This window comes from Cervus canadensis, chromosome 17 (genome assembly GCF_019320065.1).
Source record: "Cervus canadensis isolate Bull #8, Minnesota chromosome 17, ASM1932006v1, whole genome shotgun sequence".
NCBI classification, from domain to species: domain Eukaryota; kingdom Metazoa; phylum Chordata; class Mammalia; order Artiodactyla; family Cervidae; genus Cervus; species Cervus canadensis.
The window spans coordinates 63,652,973-63,673,127 of record NC_057402.1 but is presented as its reverse complement, the minus strand read 5'-3'; the positions used below and the strand labels follow the sequence as shown (position 1 = coordinate 63,673,127).

General features: G+C 39.0%; 1 protein-coding gene across 2 annotated transcripts in view; it reads left to right on the top strand.

Moving 5' to 3' along the window:
- Nucleotides 1-20,155, top strand: part of LRRC28 (leucine rich repeat containing 28) — a 198,764-nt gene that overhangs the window by 120,943 nt on the left and 57,666 nt on the right. For both annotated transcript variants that reach the window (XM_043489722.1, XM_043489721.1), the window contains one exon: nt 10,587-10,689. In XM_043489722.1, the coding sequence (XP_043345657.1) occupies nt 10,587-10,689 (103 nt within the window). The remainder of the gene's footprint in view (nt 1-10,586; nt 10,690-20,155) is intronic.

Below are 20,155 nucleotides of genomic sequence, written 5' to 3'. Positions count from 1 at the left end.
TGCTTGTTAATTTATAAACTTTGTTAGTAGTTTTCACTAAAAGTAAGAGACAGCATTATTTTGCTGTTTATACAGATGAGGAAACTGAAGATACACATTTAGTAAATTGAAGATCTAGGATTCAAACCCAAGGTATCTGACTCCAAAATTGTATTCTTGCTCCATTAATTATTACTAGTATTCTACGCTCCTTAACTGCTGCATAAACTCAAAGAATCTTTACCTAACCTGTGGGCTCTGATAAGCATATTTCAAATCAGAGCTTATTTGTATTTTATCAGTGTAGTTTCAGTTTTTAAAAAATTTCAAACTTTTCTGTATACCTTTAAAGTCTGCAGATTTCTGTATGTGATGAAAGGGTTTGTATACATATCAGAGAAGTAGTGAAAAAATACAGAAGAAGAATTTTTAGTTAAATTTTGAGGACTCTTTCATGGCAAGTAGATTCTGGTACTCTATGTATATTTTTTCCATCTGTGTTTTATAAATTTGTAGCCTTTTATACTAGTAGATATGTTTATAGATGTTTACTAAAGTAGCAGTACATATTATTGTGGCAATTATTTATATATTCTTATGCTTAAACAACATACTGTATAGTCTTTTAAATTTCACAGATTGTACTTTCACCTTCAATTTTAACAACTTGATAAAGTTGAGGGATTAGGCACTATTATGCCATTTTAACATATGTGCATGTCTGTAAAGCTTTTGATTTCTCCTTCAAATCTGAATGAGTCTTGCTGGGTAGAGTATTTTTGGTTATATGTTCTTCCTTTTATCAATTTAAATATTTTGTGCCATTCCCTTCTGACTTGTAGAGTTTCTGTTCAGAAATCAGCTGATAACCTTATGGGAGTTCCCTTTTATGTTACTTTTCCTTTTTACCTCATTGCTTTTAATATGTTATCTTCATCTTTAATTTTTGTCAGTTTGATTACTATGTGTCTTAGAGTGTTCCTCCTTGGGTTTATCCTGCCTGGGACTTTCTGTGCTTCCTAGACTTCGTTGACTTTTTCTTTTTCTGTGTTAGGGAAGTTTTCAGCTGTTATCTCTTCATATATTTTCTTGGGTTCTTTCTCTCTCTCTTCTCCTTCTGGGGCCCCTATGATGCAAATGTTAGTGTGTTTAATGTTGTCCAGAGGTCTCTTAGGCTGTCCTCATTTTTTCTTTTTTCATCCTTTTTTAAAATATTCTGTTTAGTGGCAGTGATTTCCACCATTCTGTCTTCAGGTCATTTATCTGTTCTTCTGCCTCAGTTATTCTGCCTTTGATTCCTTCTAGTGTATTATTCATCTCTGTTTGTTCTTTAATTCTTCTAGGTCTTTCTCGAACATTTCTTGCATCTTCTCCATTCTTTTTCCGAGATCAAGAATTCACTATCATTATTCTGAATTCTTTTTTTGGAAGGCTACCTCTCTCTACTTCATTTAGTTGTTTTTCTGGGGTTTTTTCTTGTTCCTCCATCTAGGACATAATCCTCTGCATTTTCATTTTGATTAACTTTCTGTTGATGTGGTTTTCATTCTGGTGGACTGGGGGTTGTAATTCTTGCTTCTTGTGTTTGCTGTCTGTTGGATGAGGCTAGCAGGCTTAGGTAAGCCCCCTGAGAGGAGGGACTGGTAGTGGGAAAAACTGAGTCTTGCTCTGGTGGGCAGGGCTGCCACAAAACCAGCTTTATAACAAATGCTAAAGAAACTTCTTTAAGCAAGAAACAAAAGAGAAGGAAAAGACCTACAAATTGTTGTTGTTGTTTGGTCACTGGGTCATGTCAAACTCTTGTAACCCCATAGACTGTAGCCTGCCAGGCTCCTCTGTGGGATTTCCCAGGCAGGAATACTGGAGGGTTACAATAATGTTAATAATTACCTTAATATAAATGGATTAAATGTACCAATCAAAAGACATAGACTGGCTGGGTAGATGAAAACATGTGCATGTATGCACTTCCATTTACCACATCCCTCTACTTAACCCCCTAAATTGTATGTAGTTATTTAATATTTTTTGGTTTATCATGTTTCCATTATGGCTTGCAGTTGTGATTATCTTTTATTTTTTTGTTTGACTATTGATTGTGAAAACTGATAAATGTCTTTTACTGTTGTGATTATGTAATTTATTTAATTATTTATGTATTTATTTATTTATGTAATTTATTTAATTTATTATTTAATACCATTGTATTATGATTAGTCAACAGATAATAATAGAATTCTATGTCACTAAAACTACCATTTAATAGAAAAACCTGATACCACTTTTTGAAATCCAGATGCACCTTAGAATTATCTTGGAATTTTTTTGAAAACTATTAAGTGCCCAGGTATTGTTTCTTCCTCCAAAGCTCCAGATGTGATTCTAATGAGCAGCGATGTTTAAAAACAACTGGACTGTATGATGATCTTTTGCTTTCATCTAGTTTGTTTTACTTTTTCTATTTCATATTCAGTGCTCTCGTTTCATTTAGTTATTATTTTCCAGTTTCTCTCTTATTTTGTTGTTCTTTTTCAAGTCTTTATCAGGTATAGGAGAAAAGATTTTGTGTGCGGTATGTGTGTGCGTATAGTATGTATAATATAATATATTTTGGGAAACATGAGTTTTTGCTTAGCTAAAAAATTTGACATTTTAGCTCCACTTGTTTGACTAAGTTTGAATAGAATACTTTAATTCAGTTCAGTTCAGTTGCTCAGTCATGTCTGACTCTTTGCGACCACATGGACTGCAGCATGCCAGGCCTCCCTGTCCATCACCAACTTCTGGAGTTCACTCAAACTCATGTCCGTTGACTCAGCGATGGCATCCAACCATCTCATCCTCTGGCATCCCCTTCTCTTCCCACCTTCAATATTTCCCAGCATCAGGGTCTTTTCAAATGAGTCAGTTCTTCGAATCAGGTGGCCAAAGTATTGGAGTTTCAGCTTAAACATCAGTCCTTCCAATGAATATTCAGGACTGATTTCCTTTAGGATGGACTGGTTGGATCTCCTTGCAGTCCAAGGGACTCGCAAGAGTCTTCTCCAACACCACAGTTCAAAAGCATCAATTCTTTGGTGCTCAGCTTTCTTTATAGTCCAACTCTCACATTCATACCTGATAACTGGAAAAACCATAGCCTTGACTAGACAGACCTTTGTTGCTTTTTAATATGCTGTCTAGGTTGGTCATAACTTTCCTTCCAAGGAGTAAGCGTCTTTTAATTTCATGGCTGCATTCACCATCTGCAGTGATTTTGGAGCCCCCAAAACTAAGGTCTGACACTGTTTACACTGTTTCCCCATCTATTTGCCATAAAGTGATGGGACCAGATGCCATGATCTCAGTTTTCTAAATGTTGAGCTTTAAGCCAACTTTTTTCACTCTCCCTTTCATTTTCATCAAGAGGCTCTTTAGTTCTTCACTTTCTGCCATAAGGGTGGTGTCATCTGCGTATCTGAGGTTATTGATATTTCTCCCAGCAGTCTTGATTCCAGCTTGTGCTTCATCTAGCCCGGCATTTCTCATGATGTACTCTGGATTTAAGTTAAATAAGCTCGGTGACAATATACAGCCTTGACATACTGCTTTCACAATTTGGAACCAGTCTGTTGTTCCATGTCCAGTTCTAACTGTTGTTTCCTGACCTGCATACAGATTTCTCAAGAGGCAGGTCAGGTAGGTCTGGTATTCCCATCTCTTTAAGAGTTTTCCACAGTTTGTTGTGATCCACAGAGTCAAAGGCCTTGGCATAGTCAATAAAGCAGAAGTAGATGTTTTTCTGGAACTCTCTTGCTTTTTCTATGATCCAGCAGATGCTGGCAATTTGATCTCTGGTTCCTGTGCCTTTTCTAAAGCCAGCTTGAACATCTGGAAGTTTACAGTTCATGTATTGTGAAGCCTGGCTTGGAGAATTTTGAGCATTACTTTACTAACGTGTGAGATGAGTGCAGTTATATGGTAGTTCTAATTTATAGTCAATCAAAACTTTGATGTAGTTTCATTTATTCTGGCATCTAGTCTACTAGACTTTTTATTGCTAAAGTCTAGAAAGCTTATTCTTTTAGTGATTTTTAAAAAATTGAATGAGGTTTGAAACTTCTTTTCCTATGAAGAAATACTATGAAATACTAGTTGTTTAAAGAAATACTATGTTGTTTAAAAAAAAATGCAATAAATTAACATGTGATACAATATTATTAGCTAAAGTACAGAGTTTGTTCAAATTTCACAAAATTTTATGCTAGTGTCCATTATTTGTTTTCATACCTTATTCAAGATTCCACATTTATTTAGTTGCATTGAATAGCTTCAGCTGCCTGCAACAAATTCTGATAAATTCTTTTTCTTTTTATTCTACTATAAATATTTTCTAATTTTTCTTGTTATGACTTCTCGGATACATCCATCATTTAAAAGTAGATGTCTAATTTCCAAATACCTGGGATTTTTAAGGTATCCTTGATATTAATTTCTCATTTAAATGCTTTCTTGTCTTCAGTCACCCTCTGTGATTTTTCAATCTTTTAACTTTATTGAGGTTTTCAATGGCTAAGAAAAAGATCTCTGTTGGTAAATGTCACATTGCACTTGAAAGTATGTGGGTTATATTCAAATATCTTTTGGTATTGATTTCTAACATAATTCCACAGTGATAAGAGAACAGATTCTGTATGATTTCAATACCTTTAGACCATGAAATTTTTACATCTTATGTTATGTCCCTGAACATGTTCCAGTGTCTTCTGGTTTATAGCCTATGGAAAGTTGAATAGAATTTTTCTCCTGCTGTTGTGTGGAAATTACATAAATCTTAATTATGTTGAATTGGTTCACTGTGCTTTTCTGGTCTACTTTATCCTTCTACTTTTCTGTCTATTCATTATATTGATTTTTGAAAGTTTGATACTGAAACTGCAACTAAATATCCTAATTTATCTACTTAAAAATTATTGTAATATATAGTGAACTATGTGTAACTTTGTCCTGTATTTTCCAAGTCTTCTATGAATGTATGACACTTTTGTAATCTAAAAAAGAAAAAGAAAAAAATACATGTTCAAACTAAGGCTCTGCTCATAAGTGAAAGAATAGACACATAAGATGTCAATAATTCACAAAAAAAACATGCAAAAATGACCCTCATATTGAAAAATGTTCACACCAATAATGAGAGAAATACAAATTGAGAATGAAAAAATGTTTTAAATAAGAAAACATGTTTTAGAAGTTGATGAGACAGTGGGAAAGCCAATGCTTTCATACATGATGAAGAGAATGCAAACTGGGTGTAATTCCTCTGGAGGGAAATACCAAGGAATCTATACATGTATTTACCTTTTGACCCAGCAAGTCCACTGCTTGGAATGTATACTGAAGGTACACTTCCAGCAGTAGAGTGGTATATGTATGCATGGGTTGGTATACATACATATGTTTTGTAGATCTGCCTACTTATGGATCCTAGAAGCAATGGCACTCTTATAGTAAACGGCACATCTAGCACTCAGATGTTGGTTTCTAGACGCCATACCCCATAATGTAATGTAATTTAATTTAATTCCTTTAATTAAAGGAATTAAAACTCCTTGGAGAAGTAATTGATTTCAGGCCTAGAGCAGGGAAAGTACAATTTGAACGTGGAATATCCTTTGGTCCTGGAAAGTATGGCGATACTCAAAAAGGATGAAAATTTGTTTAAAGAATGAAAAGACCAATTTTAAGTGTTCCTAGTTGCCAAAACTGGAATATTTCAACCAACACAATAAATAACAATGGTAGTGAGTTTTTAGTCCTTAAAATAAATTGTCCTTGAATCCATACCAATAAAAAATCAAATAAATAAATGGGGGAGGTGGGATCATTCTTGCTTACATAAGAAATGCAAGTAATAAATATAGACAGAAAGATGGTAATTGAAAATCACCACTAAGTAAATCAGTTCAGTTCAGTCTCTCAATTGTGTCCAACTCTTTGCGACCCCATGAATCGCAGCACACCAGGCCTCCCTGTCCATCACCAACTCCCGGAGTTAACTCAAACTCATGCCCAACGAGTTGGTGATTCCATCCAGCCATCTCATCCTCTGTCATCCCCTTCTCCTCCTGCCCCCAATCCCTCCCAGCATCAGGGTCTTTTCCAATGAGTCAACTCTTCGCTGAGGTGACCAGAGTACTGGAGTTTCAGCTTCAGCATCAGTCCTTCCAATGAACACTCAGGGCTGATCTCCTTTAGGATGGACTGGTTGGATCTCCTTGCAGTCCAAGGGATTCTCAAGAGTCTTCTCCAACACCACAGTTCAAAAGCATCAATTATTCGGTGCTCAGCTTTCCTTATAGTCCCAACTCTCACATCCATACATGACCACTGGAAGAACCATAGCCTTAACCAGATGGACCTTTGTTGGCAAAGTAATGTCTCTGCTTTTTAATATGCTATCTAGGTTGGTCATAACTTTCCTTCCAAGGAGTAAGCGTCTTTTAATTTCATGGCTGCAGTCACCATCTGCAGTGATTTTGGAGCCGAAAAAAATGAAATCTGACACTGTTTCCACTGTCTCCCCATCTATTTCCCATGGAGTGATGGGACCAGATGGCATGATCTTAATTTTCTGAATGTTGAGCTTTAAGCCAACTTTTTCACTCTCCTCTTTCACTTTCATCAAGAGGTTTTTAGTTCCTCTTCACTTTCTGCCATAAGGGCGGTGTCATCTGCAGATCTGATGTTATTAATATTTCTCCCAGGAGTCTTGATTCCAGCTTGTGCTTCATCCATCCCGGCATTTTGCATGATGTGCGTGCTCAGTCACTTCAGTCATGTCCAACTCTCTGCGACCCCATGGACCATGGCCTGCTGGCTTCTCTGTCCCTGGGATTTTCCAGGCAAGAGTACTGGAGTGGGTTGCCATTTCCTTCTCACATGATGTACTCTGCATATAAGTTAAATAAGCAGGGTGACAATATACAGCCTTGACATACTGCTTTCACAATTTGGAACCAGTCTGTTGTTTCATGTCCAGTTCTAACTGTTGCTTCTTTTTTTTTTTTTTTTAATTTTTTTATTAGTTGGAGGCTAATTACTTCACAACATTTCAGTGGGTTTTGTCATACATTGATATGAATCAGCCATAGATTTACACTTTATTCCCCATCCCGATCCCCCCTCCCATCTCCCTCTCCACCCGATTCCTCTGGGTCTTCCCAGTGTACCAGGCCCGAGCACTTGTCTCATGCATCCCACCTGGGCTGGTGATCTGTTTCACCATAGATTAACTGTTGCTTCTTGACCTGCATACAGATCTCTCAGGAAGCAGATCAGGTGGTCTGGTATTCCCATCTCTTTAAGAATTTTCCACAGTTTCTTGTGATCCACACAGTCAAAGGCTTTGTCATAGTGAATAAAGCAGAAGTAGATGCTTTTCCAGAACTCTCTTGCTTTTTCGATGATCCAGTGGATGTTGGCAATTTGATCTGCGGTTCTTCTGCCTTTTCTAAACCCAGCTTGATCATCTGGCAGTTCTCAGTTCACATACTATTGAAGCCTGGCTTGGAGAATTTTGAACATTACTTTCCTTGAGTGTGAGATGAGTGCAATTGTGCAGCAGTAGTTTGAACATTCTTTAGCATTGCCTTTCTTTGGGATTGGAATGAAAACTGACCTTTTCTAGTTCTGTGCCCACTGCTGAGTTTTCCAAATTTGCTGGCATATTGAGTGCAGCACTTTCACAGCATCATCTTTTAGGATTCAAAATAGCTCAACTGGAATTCCATCACCTCCACTAGCTTTGTTCGTAGTGATGCTTCCTAAGGCCCACTTGATCACACTCCAGGATGTCTGACTCTAGGTGAGTGATCACACCATCGTGATTATCTGGGTCATGAAGATCTTTTTTGTATAGTTCTTCTGTGTCTTCTTGCCACCTCTTCTTCACATCTTCTGCTTCTGTTAGGTTCATGCCATTTCTGTCCTTTATTGTGCTCATCTTTGCATGAAATGTTCCCTTGGTATCTCTAATTTTCTTGAAGAGATCTCTAGTCTTTCCCATTCTACTGTTTTCCTCTATTTCTTTGCATTAATCACTGAGGAAGGCTTTCTCATCTCTCCTGGCTATTCTTTGGAACTCTGCATTCAAATGGGAATATCTTTCCTTTTCTCCTTTGCTTTTCGCTTCTGTTCTTTTCACAGCTATTTGTGAGGCCTCCTCAGACAACCATTTTGCCTTTTGCACTTCTTTTTCTTAAGGGTGGTCTTGATCCCTGCCTCCTGTACAATGTCATGAACCTCCATCCATAGTTCTTCAGGCACTCTGTCTGTCAAATCTAATCCCTTGAATCTATTTCTCACTTCTACTGTATAATCATAAGGGATTTAATTTATGGTATTAATTTATGGTAATAAATTTAATTTATGGTGGATTTAATTTATGGTCATACCTGACCTAAATCTAGTGGTTTTCCCTACTTTCTTCAATTTAAGTCTGAATTTGGCAATAAGGACTTCATGATATGAGCCACAGTCAGCTCCTGGTCTTGTGTTTGCTGACTATATTGAGCTTCTCCATCTTTGACTGCAAAGAATATAATCAGTCTGATATCGGTATTGACCATCTGGTGATGTCCATGTGTAGAGGCTTCTCTTCCGTTGTTGGAAGGGGCTGTTTGCTATAACCAGTGCGTTCTCTTGGCAGAAGTCTGTTAGCCTTTGCCCTGCTTCATTCTGTACTCCAATGCATAATTTGCCTGTTACTCCAGGTATTTCTTGACTTCCTATTTTTGCATTCCAGTATTGTTTGTTAGATATCTTAAAACCATCACTGGGAAAGGGCATCTCTAGCCTAGTAATTCTGTTTTTCTCTCTGAGTTCCCACTTCCCCTTTTGTTGCCTGTTTCCAGTGCTTCCAATTTTGATTCCTCTTTTTGTGACTTGCCTCAGGGCTAATCCTGGGCAAGATTACTGTGATAAGATTTGTAGTGGAAAAGAGAAGGTCAGTCCGGTCAGTTCAGTTCAGTCGCTCAGTCGTGTCCGACTCTTTGCGACCCCATGAATCGTAGCACACCAGGCCTCCCTGTTAGTGTTCACCATTTCCTACTTTCATCCATGACAAACCCTTCCTTACCTCAGTCTTATATTATCCACCTCCCACTTAATGTAATAAATTGTCCAGAACCCACCTGTGAATCCATAAGACTTAGACATTGCTATTAAACTCTTTAATAGCAATGATCATGTTGTATGTTAATGATCATGTTAACCATTTTTCAAGTCTGTCCTCAATATCATGTTCATATCTGAATATCCAAGGCCTACCATGGTGCCTAAAAGATCCTTAATGGGTAAATGGGTTTTCTTTTGAAATGTAAATATGCTTAAGAACCTTAAATTAAAGATGCTAATTTAGCTATCTGGGCCTTTGTCTATCCTAACTTTGGAAGGACAGGGGAAGAGAGAGCTCCTTTCAGCCTATTTCCTCTTTTCACGAGCAAATACTCTAGGCTTTGCTACCCCTTTGCCCAGCTTTATTGTTGTTCAGTCCCTAAGTTGTGTCTGATTCTTTGTGACCCTATGGTCTGCAACATGCCAGGCTTCCCTGTCCTTCACTATCTCCCAGAGTTTTCTCAAACTCATGTCCCTTGAGTCAGTGATGCCCAGCTACCTGTGGGAGACTTCTGGAGTCGCCTTCTTTCTGCATACTTGTTCCTACTGCAGATTCTTCTCTTTGGACTCCCTTTCTCATCTCTCCCTATTCCTGGTATAAACCCATTGCCTCCCTGGCTCCCTGGCCTGCAGGTCTTGTCCATCCAGCTGCACCCCACACCTCGCTGAGAACTGGGATTTGGGATTCCCTCTGCTGCTTCCTCCCCCTGCAACCATGGGCAATTCCACCCATTCCTACATCAGCTGGTTCCTGAGGCCCAGCCCAGCCAGGGCCTGATTGATCCCTAGCTCTCTGTCATCCCTTCTATCATCTTTCTGCCAAAGGGAGGTGAGACACAGTAAATCTTGATATTGGGGCAGAACTAGATGTCGTTTGGGCTGACCTGCTAACTTAGTTCGTATGACACTTTTTCCTGTGGAGAAAAATGAAACTAAATAAATGACCTATAAAAACTTCATAAATATAAATTGTTTATTATCCCTGGGTCAAGAAGATCCCTTGGAGGAGGAAATGGCAACTGACTTCCGTATTCTTGCCTGGGAAATCCCGCAGACAGAGGAGCCTGGCGGCCTGTAGTTCACTGGGGTTGCGAAGAGTCAGACACGACTGAGGGACTAACACTTTCATAACAAGCTTAATAAATAGAAGTTGTTTATTAAAAGTCATAGAATTTTCATATGGGAAGGAATCTGATAATATTCCATTACCAGTACTCATTTTACACTTTAAATACTCAGAGTTCAGGTGGGTTGAATAATTTTTTCAACAGTCATGTTTTCTGATGTAGAATCTCATATTGCAGCTGACTTAATTTCACACCTAGGTAAATCTGCAACATTTTTTCTTCCAGAGTAGAAATTTTGAATTATTCTAACATTATTTATTAAATTTCATGTTTCACTTATATTGGTATATATTTATAAGAATTACAACACTTTTCTTTCTAACCCAGATTTAGGTCGATCTCGAGAACTTCAATACGTGTACGTGGATAACAACATTCATCTGAAAGGCTTGCCATCCTTTCTGTACAACAAAGTCATCGGGTGCAGTGGGTAAGGCTGATTTCACATTTTATACTAATAGCTCTTTTGCTTGCTTTATTTCTACTTCAGTACTTAGCCCTGATAAAACTCCAAAAGAGATGTATGACTTTTGATAGTCAGTTTTGTTTTGACACTTAACATGCTAAACCTAATATCCTTAGAAACCAAAAATATTGAACAAGCAATTAGGGTATTTTATTTTGAGTTTAGTTAGTAAGTTATAAATTTTGTCAGTTATTTGTTGTTTTCCAGGTAAAAGAAAAATTAATCCATGCATATCATTATAAACTCAGTAGTATCAGTCACAAATACTGGAGGAATTAGCATTAATGTAAAAGTTTTTCTTTTCCTTCCATTGCAGTGACAATTTTACTACACTATCAACCCTAGTATCTGGGATTTTACCAATTGAAAATATTTACAGCTTGACATTTGAAATAGTCCCTCAATACAAATCATGATTCCAGCAACCAAAGCAGATGTTTCAGTTAATAGGAAATGAAGAACTTTTATTTTCAGGACAGCATTAATCTTTCCTTCTCAGTTAGGCTTTTAGGAAGATAATGTCAGCTTTTCCTTCTATAACAGTGAGACAGAACCACCCTGAAGTGGTTCCCAGAGTGGCATGGGCTTAATAGAGGACAGCTCAGCTGCCAGGACCAGCTTTTAACTGGCCTCACTTTCCTCACTTAAGCAGCCACAGGGTACTTGGAACACCTCTGAGGCTACTTAGCCAGCATGTTGACTCTCTCCTTATAATTTCAAACATCCCGAATAACCTGACTCATACTCTATGTAGTTCTGGCAAGAAAAGGGATGACAATAAGCCTGTACATAGAGACAGCCATTCCCCTGCTGGCCTGGCTCCAGGGGATGGGCCCGGAGCAGTGATTGTTCCAGAGAGGGTAATCCTAGGAGTAGTGGCCTTCCCCTAGGAAAAATTATGTACTTGTTATCTTGGAAGCGCCCTAGATCAATTCAGTGCCTGTGTAGGCTGATGAAATATAAGCCCAGAGATATATTCCAGAACTTTCTGTGAAGAACAGATAGCAGAATATGTGGTAAGAGTTTTTAGCTCAGTGATTTTTCTGCAGCTGATCATGTGACAGCGGTGATACTACTCACTCATTAACCCTAATACGTTCTTAAAATATCTATGATACAGCCTAATTTTTCCAGGTAGTGAGTAGAATACCCTCAGTCACCAAGATGCATGTAATGATGCAAGCAGGCTCCAAGGCTGAAGGCAGTTTTTTCTGCACCAAAGCCTTCAGAGACTGCACTGTAATATGATCTAAAATTTCTACCACAATTAAGGAATAGCTCTTACTTGAGATAAAGAGGCTTCTTTGGTGTTTAGATATAGCTATTACTGACTGCCACAAGGTTCTGTTTGTGCCGAGTTGAGAGATACATGTTTCCTTGTATTTATTTTTAATTTTTGGCCACACCATATGGCTTGCGGGATCTTAGCTCTCTGACCAGGGATTGGACCTGGGCCCATGGCAGAGAGAGCACTGAGTCCTAACCACGGGACCACCAGGGAATTCCACCCGCAACCCCTGCACTTTTTTTTTTTTTTTTCATTATTTATTCTTTTTTTTTTCCCATTTATTTGTATTCGTTGGAGGCTAATTACTTTACAATATTGTAGTGGTTTTTGCCATACATTGACATGAATCAGCCATGGATTTACATGTGTTCCCCATCCTGGTCCCCCTCCCGCCTCCCTCCCCACCCCATCCCTCTGGGTCTTCCCAGTGCGTCAGTCCTGAGCACCTGTCTCATGCATCCAACCTGGGCTGGTGATCTGTTTCACCCTTGATAGTATACCCGTTTCAATGCTGTTCTCTCTGAACATCCCACCCTCACCTTCTCCCACAGAGTCTAAAAGTCTGTACTGTACATCTGTGTCTCTTTTTCTGTTTTGCATATAGGGTTATTGTTACCATCTTTTTAAATTCTATATATATGCGTTAGTATACTGTATTGCTCTTTATCTTTCTGGCTTACTTCACTCTGTATAATGGGCTCCAGTTTCATCCATCTCATTAGAACTGGTTCAAATGAATTCTTTCTAACGGCTGAGTAAAATTCCATAGTGTATATGTACCACAGCTTTCTTATCCATTCGTCTGCTGATGGGCATCTAGGTTGCTTCCATGTCCTGGCTATTATAAACAGTGCTGCGATGAACATTGCAACCCCTGCACTTTTAAAAATATATTGTCATTGTTGACTTGGCATCTGGTAGCACAGTTAGTGAGTTTTATGAGAGCTTCTCATCTTTGAGAAAATAAAGAGTAAGGCAAGATATGCCAATTATTCATAGATAGTCTACACTTTTTATTATTATTAGCATATTCCTTTGGTAGTAATAATAAGAAGATAAAATTATTAAAAGGAGAGTTATCAAGCAATCAGTTTTCCAATATTACTGGTTTTTTGGAGGGTTGGCAGTCCCATCTACCAATGAAATGTAATCCAAAAGGTATTTTTAATCTATCGGTTTAGCTCAGAATGCATTTTGTATAGAAGAATTGGTGGTTATACTTGACCCCGGGGACTACACCACACCAGGCTTCCCTGTCCTTCACCATCTCTGGAGCTTGCTCAAACTCATGTGCATTGAGTCAGTGAGGGCATCCAACCATCTCATCCTCTGTCATCCCCTTCTCCTCCTGCCTTCAATCTTTCCCAGCATCAGGGTCTTTTCTAATGAGTCAGCTCTTTGCATCAGGTGCCAAAGTATTGGAGCTTCAGTTTCAGCATCAGTTCTTCTAATGAATAATCAGGTTTGATTTCCTTTAGAACTGACTTGTTTGATCTCCTTGCAGTTCAAGGGACTCTCAAGAGTCTTCTCCAACACCACATTTCAAAAATATCAATTCTGCAGCACTCAGCTTTCTTTATGGTCCAACTCTCACATCCGTACATGACCACTGGAAAAACCAAAGCTTTGACTAGACGGACCTTTGTTGGCGAAGTAACGTCTCTGCTTTTTAATGTGCTGTCTGAGTTTGTCATAGCTTGTCTTCCAAGGAGCAAGCGTCTTATTTCATGGCTGCATCGCCATCGGCAGTGACTTTGGATCCCTAGAAAATAGTCTGTCACTGTTGCTGTTGTATCCCCATCTATTTGCTATGAAGTGATGGGACCGGATGCTATGGTCTTTGTTTTTTAATGTTGAGTTTTAAATTTTAAGCCAGTTTTTTCACTCTCCTCTTTCACCTTCATCAAAAGGCTCTTTAGTTCCTCTTCTCTTTCTGCCATAAGGATGGTGTTATCTGCATATCTGAAGTTATTGATATTTCTCCTGGGAATATTGATTCCAGCTTGTGCGTCACCCAGCCTAGCGTTTCTCATGGTGTAGTCTGCAAAGTTAAATAAGCAGGCTGATAATATACAGCCCTGACGTACTCCTTTCCTGATTTGAAACCAGTCTGTTGTTCCATGTCCGGTTCTAACTGTTGCTTCTTGACCTGCACACAGGTTTCTCAAGAGGCAGCTTTGTAAAGTGGTCTGGTATTCCCACCACTTGAATTTTCCACAGTTTGTTGTGATCCACACAGTCAAAGGCTTTACCATAGTCAGTGAAGTGGAAGTAGATGTTTTTCTGGAATTCTCTTGCTTTTTCTATGATGCAACAGATATTGGTAATTTGATCTCTGTCTGGTTCCTCTACCTTTTCTAAACCCAGCTTGATCATCTGGCAGTTCTCAGTTCACGTACTGTTAAACCCTGGCTTGGAGAATTTTGAATATTACTTTGCTAGCGTGTGAGATGAGTGCAGTTGTGCAGTAGTTTGAAAATTCTTTGACATTGCCCTTCTTTGGGATTGGAATGAAAACTGACCTTTTCCAGTCCTGTGGCCACTGCTGAGTTTTCCAAATTTGTTGGCATATTGAGTACAGCTCTTTCACAGCATCATATTTTAGGATTTGAAATAGCTCAGCTGTAATTTCATCACCTCCACTAGCTTTGTTCGTAATGATGCTTCCTAAGGCCCACTTGACTTTGCACTCCAAGATGTCTGGCTCTAGGTGAGTGATCACACCATTGTGGGTATCTGGGTCATTAAAATCATTTTTGTATAGGTTTTCTATGTATTATTGCCACCTCCTCTTAATCTCTTCTGCTTCTATTAGGTCTATACCATTTCTGTCCTTTATTATGCCCATCTTTGCATGAAATGTTCCCTTGGTATCTCTAAATTTCTTAAAGATATCTCTAGTCTTTCCCATTCTGTTGTTTTTGTCTATTTCTTTGCATTGTTTCCTGAGGAAGACTTTCTTATCTCTCCTTGCTCTTCTTTGGAACTCTACATTCAGATGGATACATCCTTCCTTTTCTCCTTTGCCTTCTGCTTCTCTTCTTTTCTCAGCTATTTGTAAGGCCTCCTCAGATAACCATTTTGCATTTCTTTTTCTTGGGGATGGTTTTGATCACCACTTCCTGTACAGTGTTATGAACTTCCATCCATAGTTCTTCAGGTGCTCTATCAGATCTAATCCCTGTTTCTCACTTCCACTGTATAATCATACGTGATTTGATTTAGGTCATACCTGAATGGCCTAGTAGTTTTCCATATTTTCTTCAATTTAAGTCTGAATTTTTCAATAAGGAGTTCGTGATATGAGCCACAGTCAGCTCCTGGTCTTGTTTTTGCTGACTATATAGAGCTTCTCCATCTTCAGCTACGAAGAATATAATCAATCTGATTTCTGTATTGACCGAGTACTGGTATTTCGGTATCTGGTGATGTCCATGTGTAGAATAATCTCTTGTGTTGTTGGAAGAGGGTGTTTGCTATGACCAGTGCATTCTCTCAGCAAAACTCAATTAGCCTTTGCCATGCTTCATTTTGTACTCCAAGGCCAAATTTGCCTGTTGCTCAGGCATCTCTAGACTTCCTACTTTTGCATTCCTGTTCCCTATGATGAAAAGGACATCTTTTTTGGGTGTTAGTTCTAGAAGGTCTTGTAGGTCTTCATAGAACAGTTCAATTTCAACTGCTTTGGCATTCATGGTTGGGGCATAGACTTGGATTTCTGTGACATTGAATGGTTTACCTTGGAAACAGAGATCATTCTGTCATTTTTGAGCTTGCACCCAAGTGCATCCAAGCATTTTGGACTCTTTGTTGACTGTGAGGGCTACTCCATTTCTTCTAAGGAATTCTTGCCCACAGTAGTAGATATAATGGTCATTTAAGTTAAATTCACACATTCTGGTCCTTTTTAGCTCACTGATTACTAAAATGTCAGTGTTCACTCTTGCTGTCTCCTATTTGACCACTTCCAATTTGCCCTGATTCATGGAACCTAACCTTCCAGGTTCCTATGCAATATTGCTCTTTACAGCATCAGACTGTACTTTCACCACCAGACATATCCACAACTAGGTGTTGTTTCCGCTTTGGCTCAGCCTCTTCATTCCTTCTGGAATTACTTCTCCGCTCTTCTCCACTAGCATATTGGGCACCTATCAACCTGGTGAGTTCATCTTTCAGTGTCATATCTTTTTGCCTTTTCATACTATTCATGAAGTTCTCAAGGCAAGAATGCTGAAGTGGTTTGCCATTCCCTCTCCAGTGACCACATTTTGTCAGAACTCTCCACCATGATCCGTCCATCTTGGGTGGCCCTACCCAGCATGTCTCACAGTTTCTTTGAGTTAGACAAGGCTGTAGTCCATATGATCAGTTTGGTTAGTTTTCTGTGATTGTGGTTTTCATTCTGTCTGCCCTCTGATGGATGAGGATAAGAGGCTTGTAGAAGCTTCTTGATGGGAGGGACTGGCTGTGGGGAAAACTGGGTCTTGCTCTGGTGGGCAGGGCCATGCTCAGTAAATCCTTAACCCAATTTTCTGCTGATGGGTGGGGCTGTGTTCCCTCCCTGTAGTTTGGCCTGAGGCCAAACTATGGTAGGGGTAATGGTGGTAATGGCACCTCCTTCAAAAGGACTTAGGTCAGCATGCTGCAGCTCCCAGGACTGTTGTGTTCAGTGCCCTTTACCCCACCAGAGGCCACTGTCATCTCACTCCTCTGCCAGAGACTCCTGGACACTCACAGGCAAGTCTGGCTCAGTCTCTTGTGGAGTCACTGCACCTTTCTCCTGGGTCCTGGTGCACAAAAAGTTTTATTGTGCCCTCCAAGAGTCTGCTTCCCCAGCCCTGTGGAAGTTCTATAATCAAATTCTACTGGCCTTCAAAGTCAAATTCTTAGGGGTTCTCAGTCCCTTTGCTGGATCCCCAGGTTGGGCAAACTGTTATGGGCCCTAGAACTTTTGCAACAGTAGAAGAACTTCTTTGGTATAATTGTTCTCCAATTTGTGAGTCACCTGCTTGGTGGCTCGATAGTGGAGTTATTGGTGACCTCCTCCAAGAGGACTTATGGCACATGCCGCACCTCCCAGGTCTGCTGCAGCCAGAGCCCCTGCCCCCATGGCAGGTCACTGTTGACCCGTGCTGCCTCAGGAGATACTGAAACACTCAAAGGCAGGCCTGGCTCTGTCTCTTGTGGAGGTCACTGCTCCAACCCTTGAGTCCTGGTGGGCACGAGGTTTTGTTGGTGCCCACCAATCATCTCTGGCGGGTCTTATATTTGATTTTAAATGCAGTTGCACCCCTCCTACCATCTTGTTGGGGCTTCTCCTTTGACCTTGGATGCAGGGTATCTTTTTTTGGTGGGATCCAACATTTCCCTGTTGACGGTTGTTCAGAAGCCATCAAATTCTAATACATGGTAACTATTGAAATCTTAACAATAGAATTAAGGGGCTCCCTTCTTTTATCTCTTTTGTCTGCTGTATATATACAAAGGGAGTCTCCCATTCCAAGTCAAAGGAATGATGGTTTGGGAAAAGGAAGGCAAGGTGAAGAACAGGATTCTAAGGTAAATCTGTGTAAGGAACATTAGGGTGTCGGAGGCCTAGAAAGTATACCGCCTGATTCTGAACGAGGATTGTGTTTCAGTTTTGTTTATTCAGTGCATATTTTTGAGCACCTCCTCTGTTTGGTTATTCTCTAGACAATGGCCATACAGTGTAGGAGCCAAACAGTTCAGTTCCTCCTGCCTTCATGGACCTCATAATCTAACTAGGGATCCAAATGAAGAGTCAGTAAATAAACAAACCTGGTGCTGATTCTTTCCAAGGAGATGATGCTTAAGCTGAAAACAGCAGAATCTCACAGTTTGTTCTCCACCACCACCACATGCTCTGTCCAGCCCAGGGACAGGTCTAGGATAAAGAACCAGCTCCTGCTGTACTGTGCTTTCTCTGAAGCAGTCATATACCCTCTTCTGATTAACAGTCACAGAAAACTGGATCAAAACAAGTACAGCTCTAGGGATCTGTGGCATGATATAAAAAAGTCAGATATATATATATAGATAGCTTACTTTCCCTGGTGTTTCAGAGGTTAGAGCATCTGCCTACAATGCGGGAGACCTGGGTTCGATCCCTGGGTCAGGAAGATCCCCTAGAGAAGGAAATGGCAACCCACTCCACTATTTTTGCCTGGAGAATCCCATGGACAGAAGAGCCTGGTGGGCTACTCTAGGGATCTGTGGCATGATATTAAAAAGTTGGATATATATGTAGATAAATGTATAAAATTCACATCACAGAGGGAAAATAGAGAACCAGGTGTAAAACATAGAAAAAGGTATAAAAATAGCAATTAACAAATATTGCACAGTTTCAAGAATTCTCAGAAGTCTCATAAAATTATATTTGATATTCACAGAAATGTGAATAAAGGTAGCTCCTCCTTATTTCATGTTCATTTATTTGTCAAATTATTGAACATTAAGTAGCAAGTCAGCACTCTGCTAATAATTGTAGAAAAGATCATTTAGATATTTATCCTAATATACAAAAATAACTAGTACAAAAAATAAATACCCTAAGAGAAAAGTAGCATAGTGAAAATTTATAGCATACTGCCTGTTTATGACCTAGTTTTGAAGTCACACACTGCCCTTTCTGTTATATCCTATTGATTACGCTGGTTAACCCTGTTCCTTGTGGAGGAGCCTTCCAGGAGGGGAGGAGCACGGGAGCCATCCTGGATTGCACTCATGCTCTTTGCTAGTCTCTTAGAAAAATGTGGTTTCCATTTTGTTTGGATTTGTCTTACTGTTACTACAGAAATAAATGTCTTTATTTCTTTTTTGTTTTACCTCAGAGAAGTCCCTCCCATGTTAGAATTTTATAAAGTGGAATTGGCACATTTGCCTACTCAGAAGACCTATTCCAGACATATATCAAAAGGGGCCATGTATCAGGTTTATTTTCTCAGTTGTCTGATTATATGAGTCAGAGAAAACCAAGTCACTGCTGTGCTTTTTCTTATATAAATAAGCAATTATAGCTGAGTTTGGGTACAAGTTGGATAAATACTTAGGTTAAATGGTTTGTTAGTATAACTGCTGAAGATAACAGAGTTGTCTACATGAGAAATGCATTTCAAATTCTGAGTTAAATCAACATACTAGAAAATATCCTTTGGATTACAGTGCATTTTTGTGTAGGGGCTGCCTACATACCCAAAACAAGCAATATGAGATACTTGAATCACACCTCCATGGAACAGGCACAAAGCAGCCTAACTACAGATTAAAAAAAATAACAAAACTGAGGTATGATTTGAGCTATCACTCAAGAGACAGAGTTTGTACTTTGATTCCAATGCAGTTATTAATTGCTTATTTAAAAAATGCTAATATCCCTTCTAAGATTTAGAAGAATTTAACAGAATTCAGAGTATCCATAATATAACTTTCAGGATGTCCAGGGTACAATCTAAAATTGCATAACATTTGAAGAATAAAGAAAATATGGCCTAGTATCAAGGAAAATAAAAACTTTACTTGATGAGCTTAACACAGAATGGTATAAGAGGAAAAGTCAGTGAACTTGGAAGGTAGATCAGTAGAAAAGATTCAATCTGAAGAACACGAAAAAAGACTGAAAACAAGAAGGAACATTACCATCATCGGAAACCTGCCAGACAATATAAAAAAACCTGAGAGAAAATGGGGCAGAAATAGCAACAAAGTTGTTTGAACAAATATTGTCCAAAAACTTGCCAAATATGATGAAACATATAAATTTACATTTTCAAGAAACTGAACTCTAAGCAATATAGATTATAAAGAAAACCATACCCAGGCAAAGCTGCTGAAAACCAAAAGTAAAAAGAAAATCTTGAAACCAACCAGAGAAAAATGACAAACTACATACAAAGAAATAATTTAAAAGACTGTTGCCTTCTCATCAGAAATTTTAAAGGCCAGGAAACAGTAGAATGATATTTTTAAAGTGCTAAAGAAAAAAAACAGTCAACCTAGCAACCATCAAAAATATCCTTCAAAAATGAAAGTAAAATAAATGTGTTCCCAGATGGAACAAAACTAAGCCTTGAAGAGACCCTGCCAAGAGGACAGATGCTTTATCCAAATCAAGGCTTA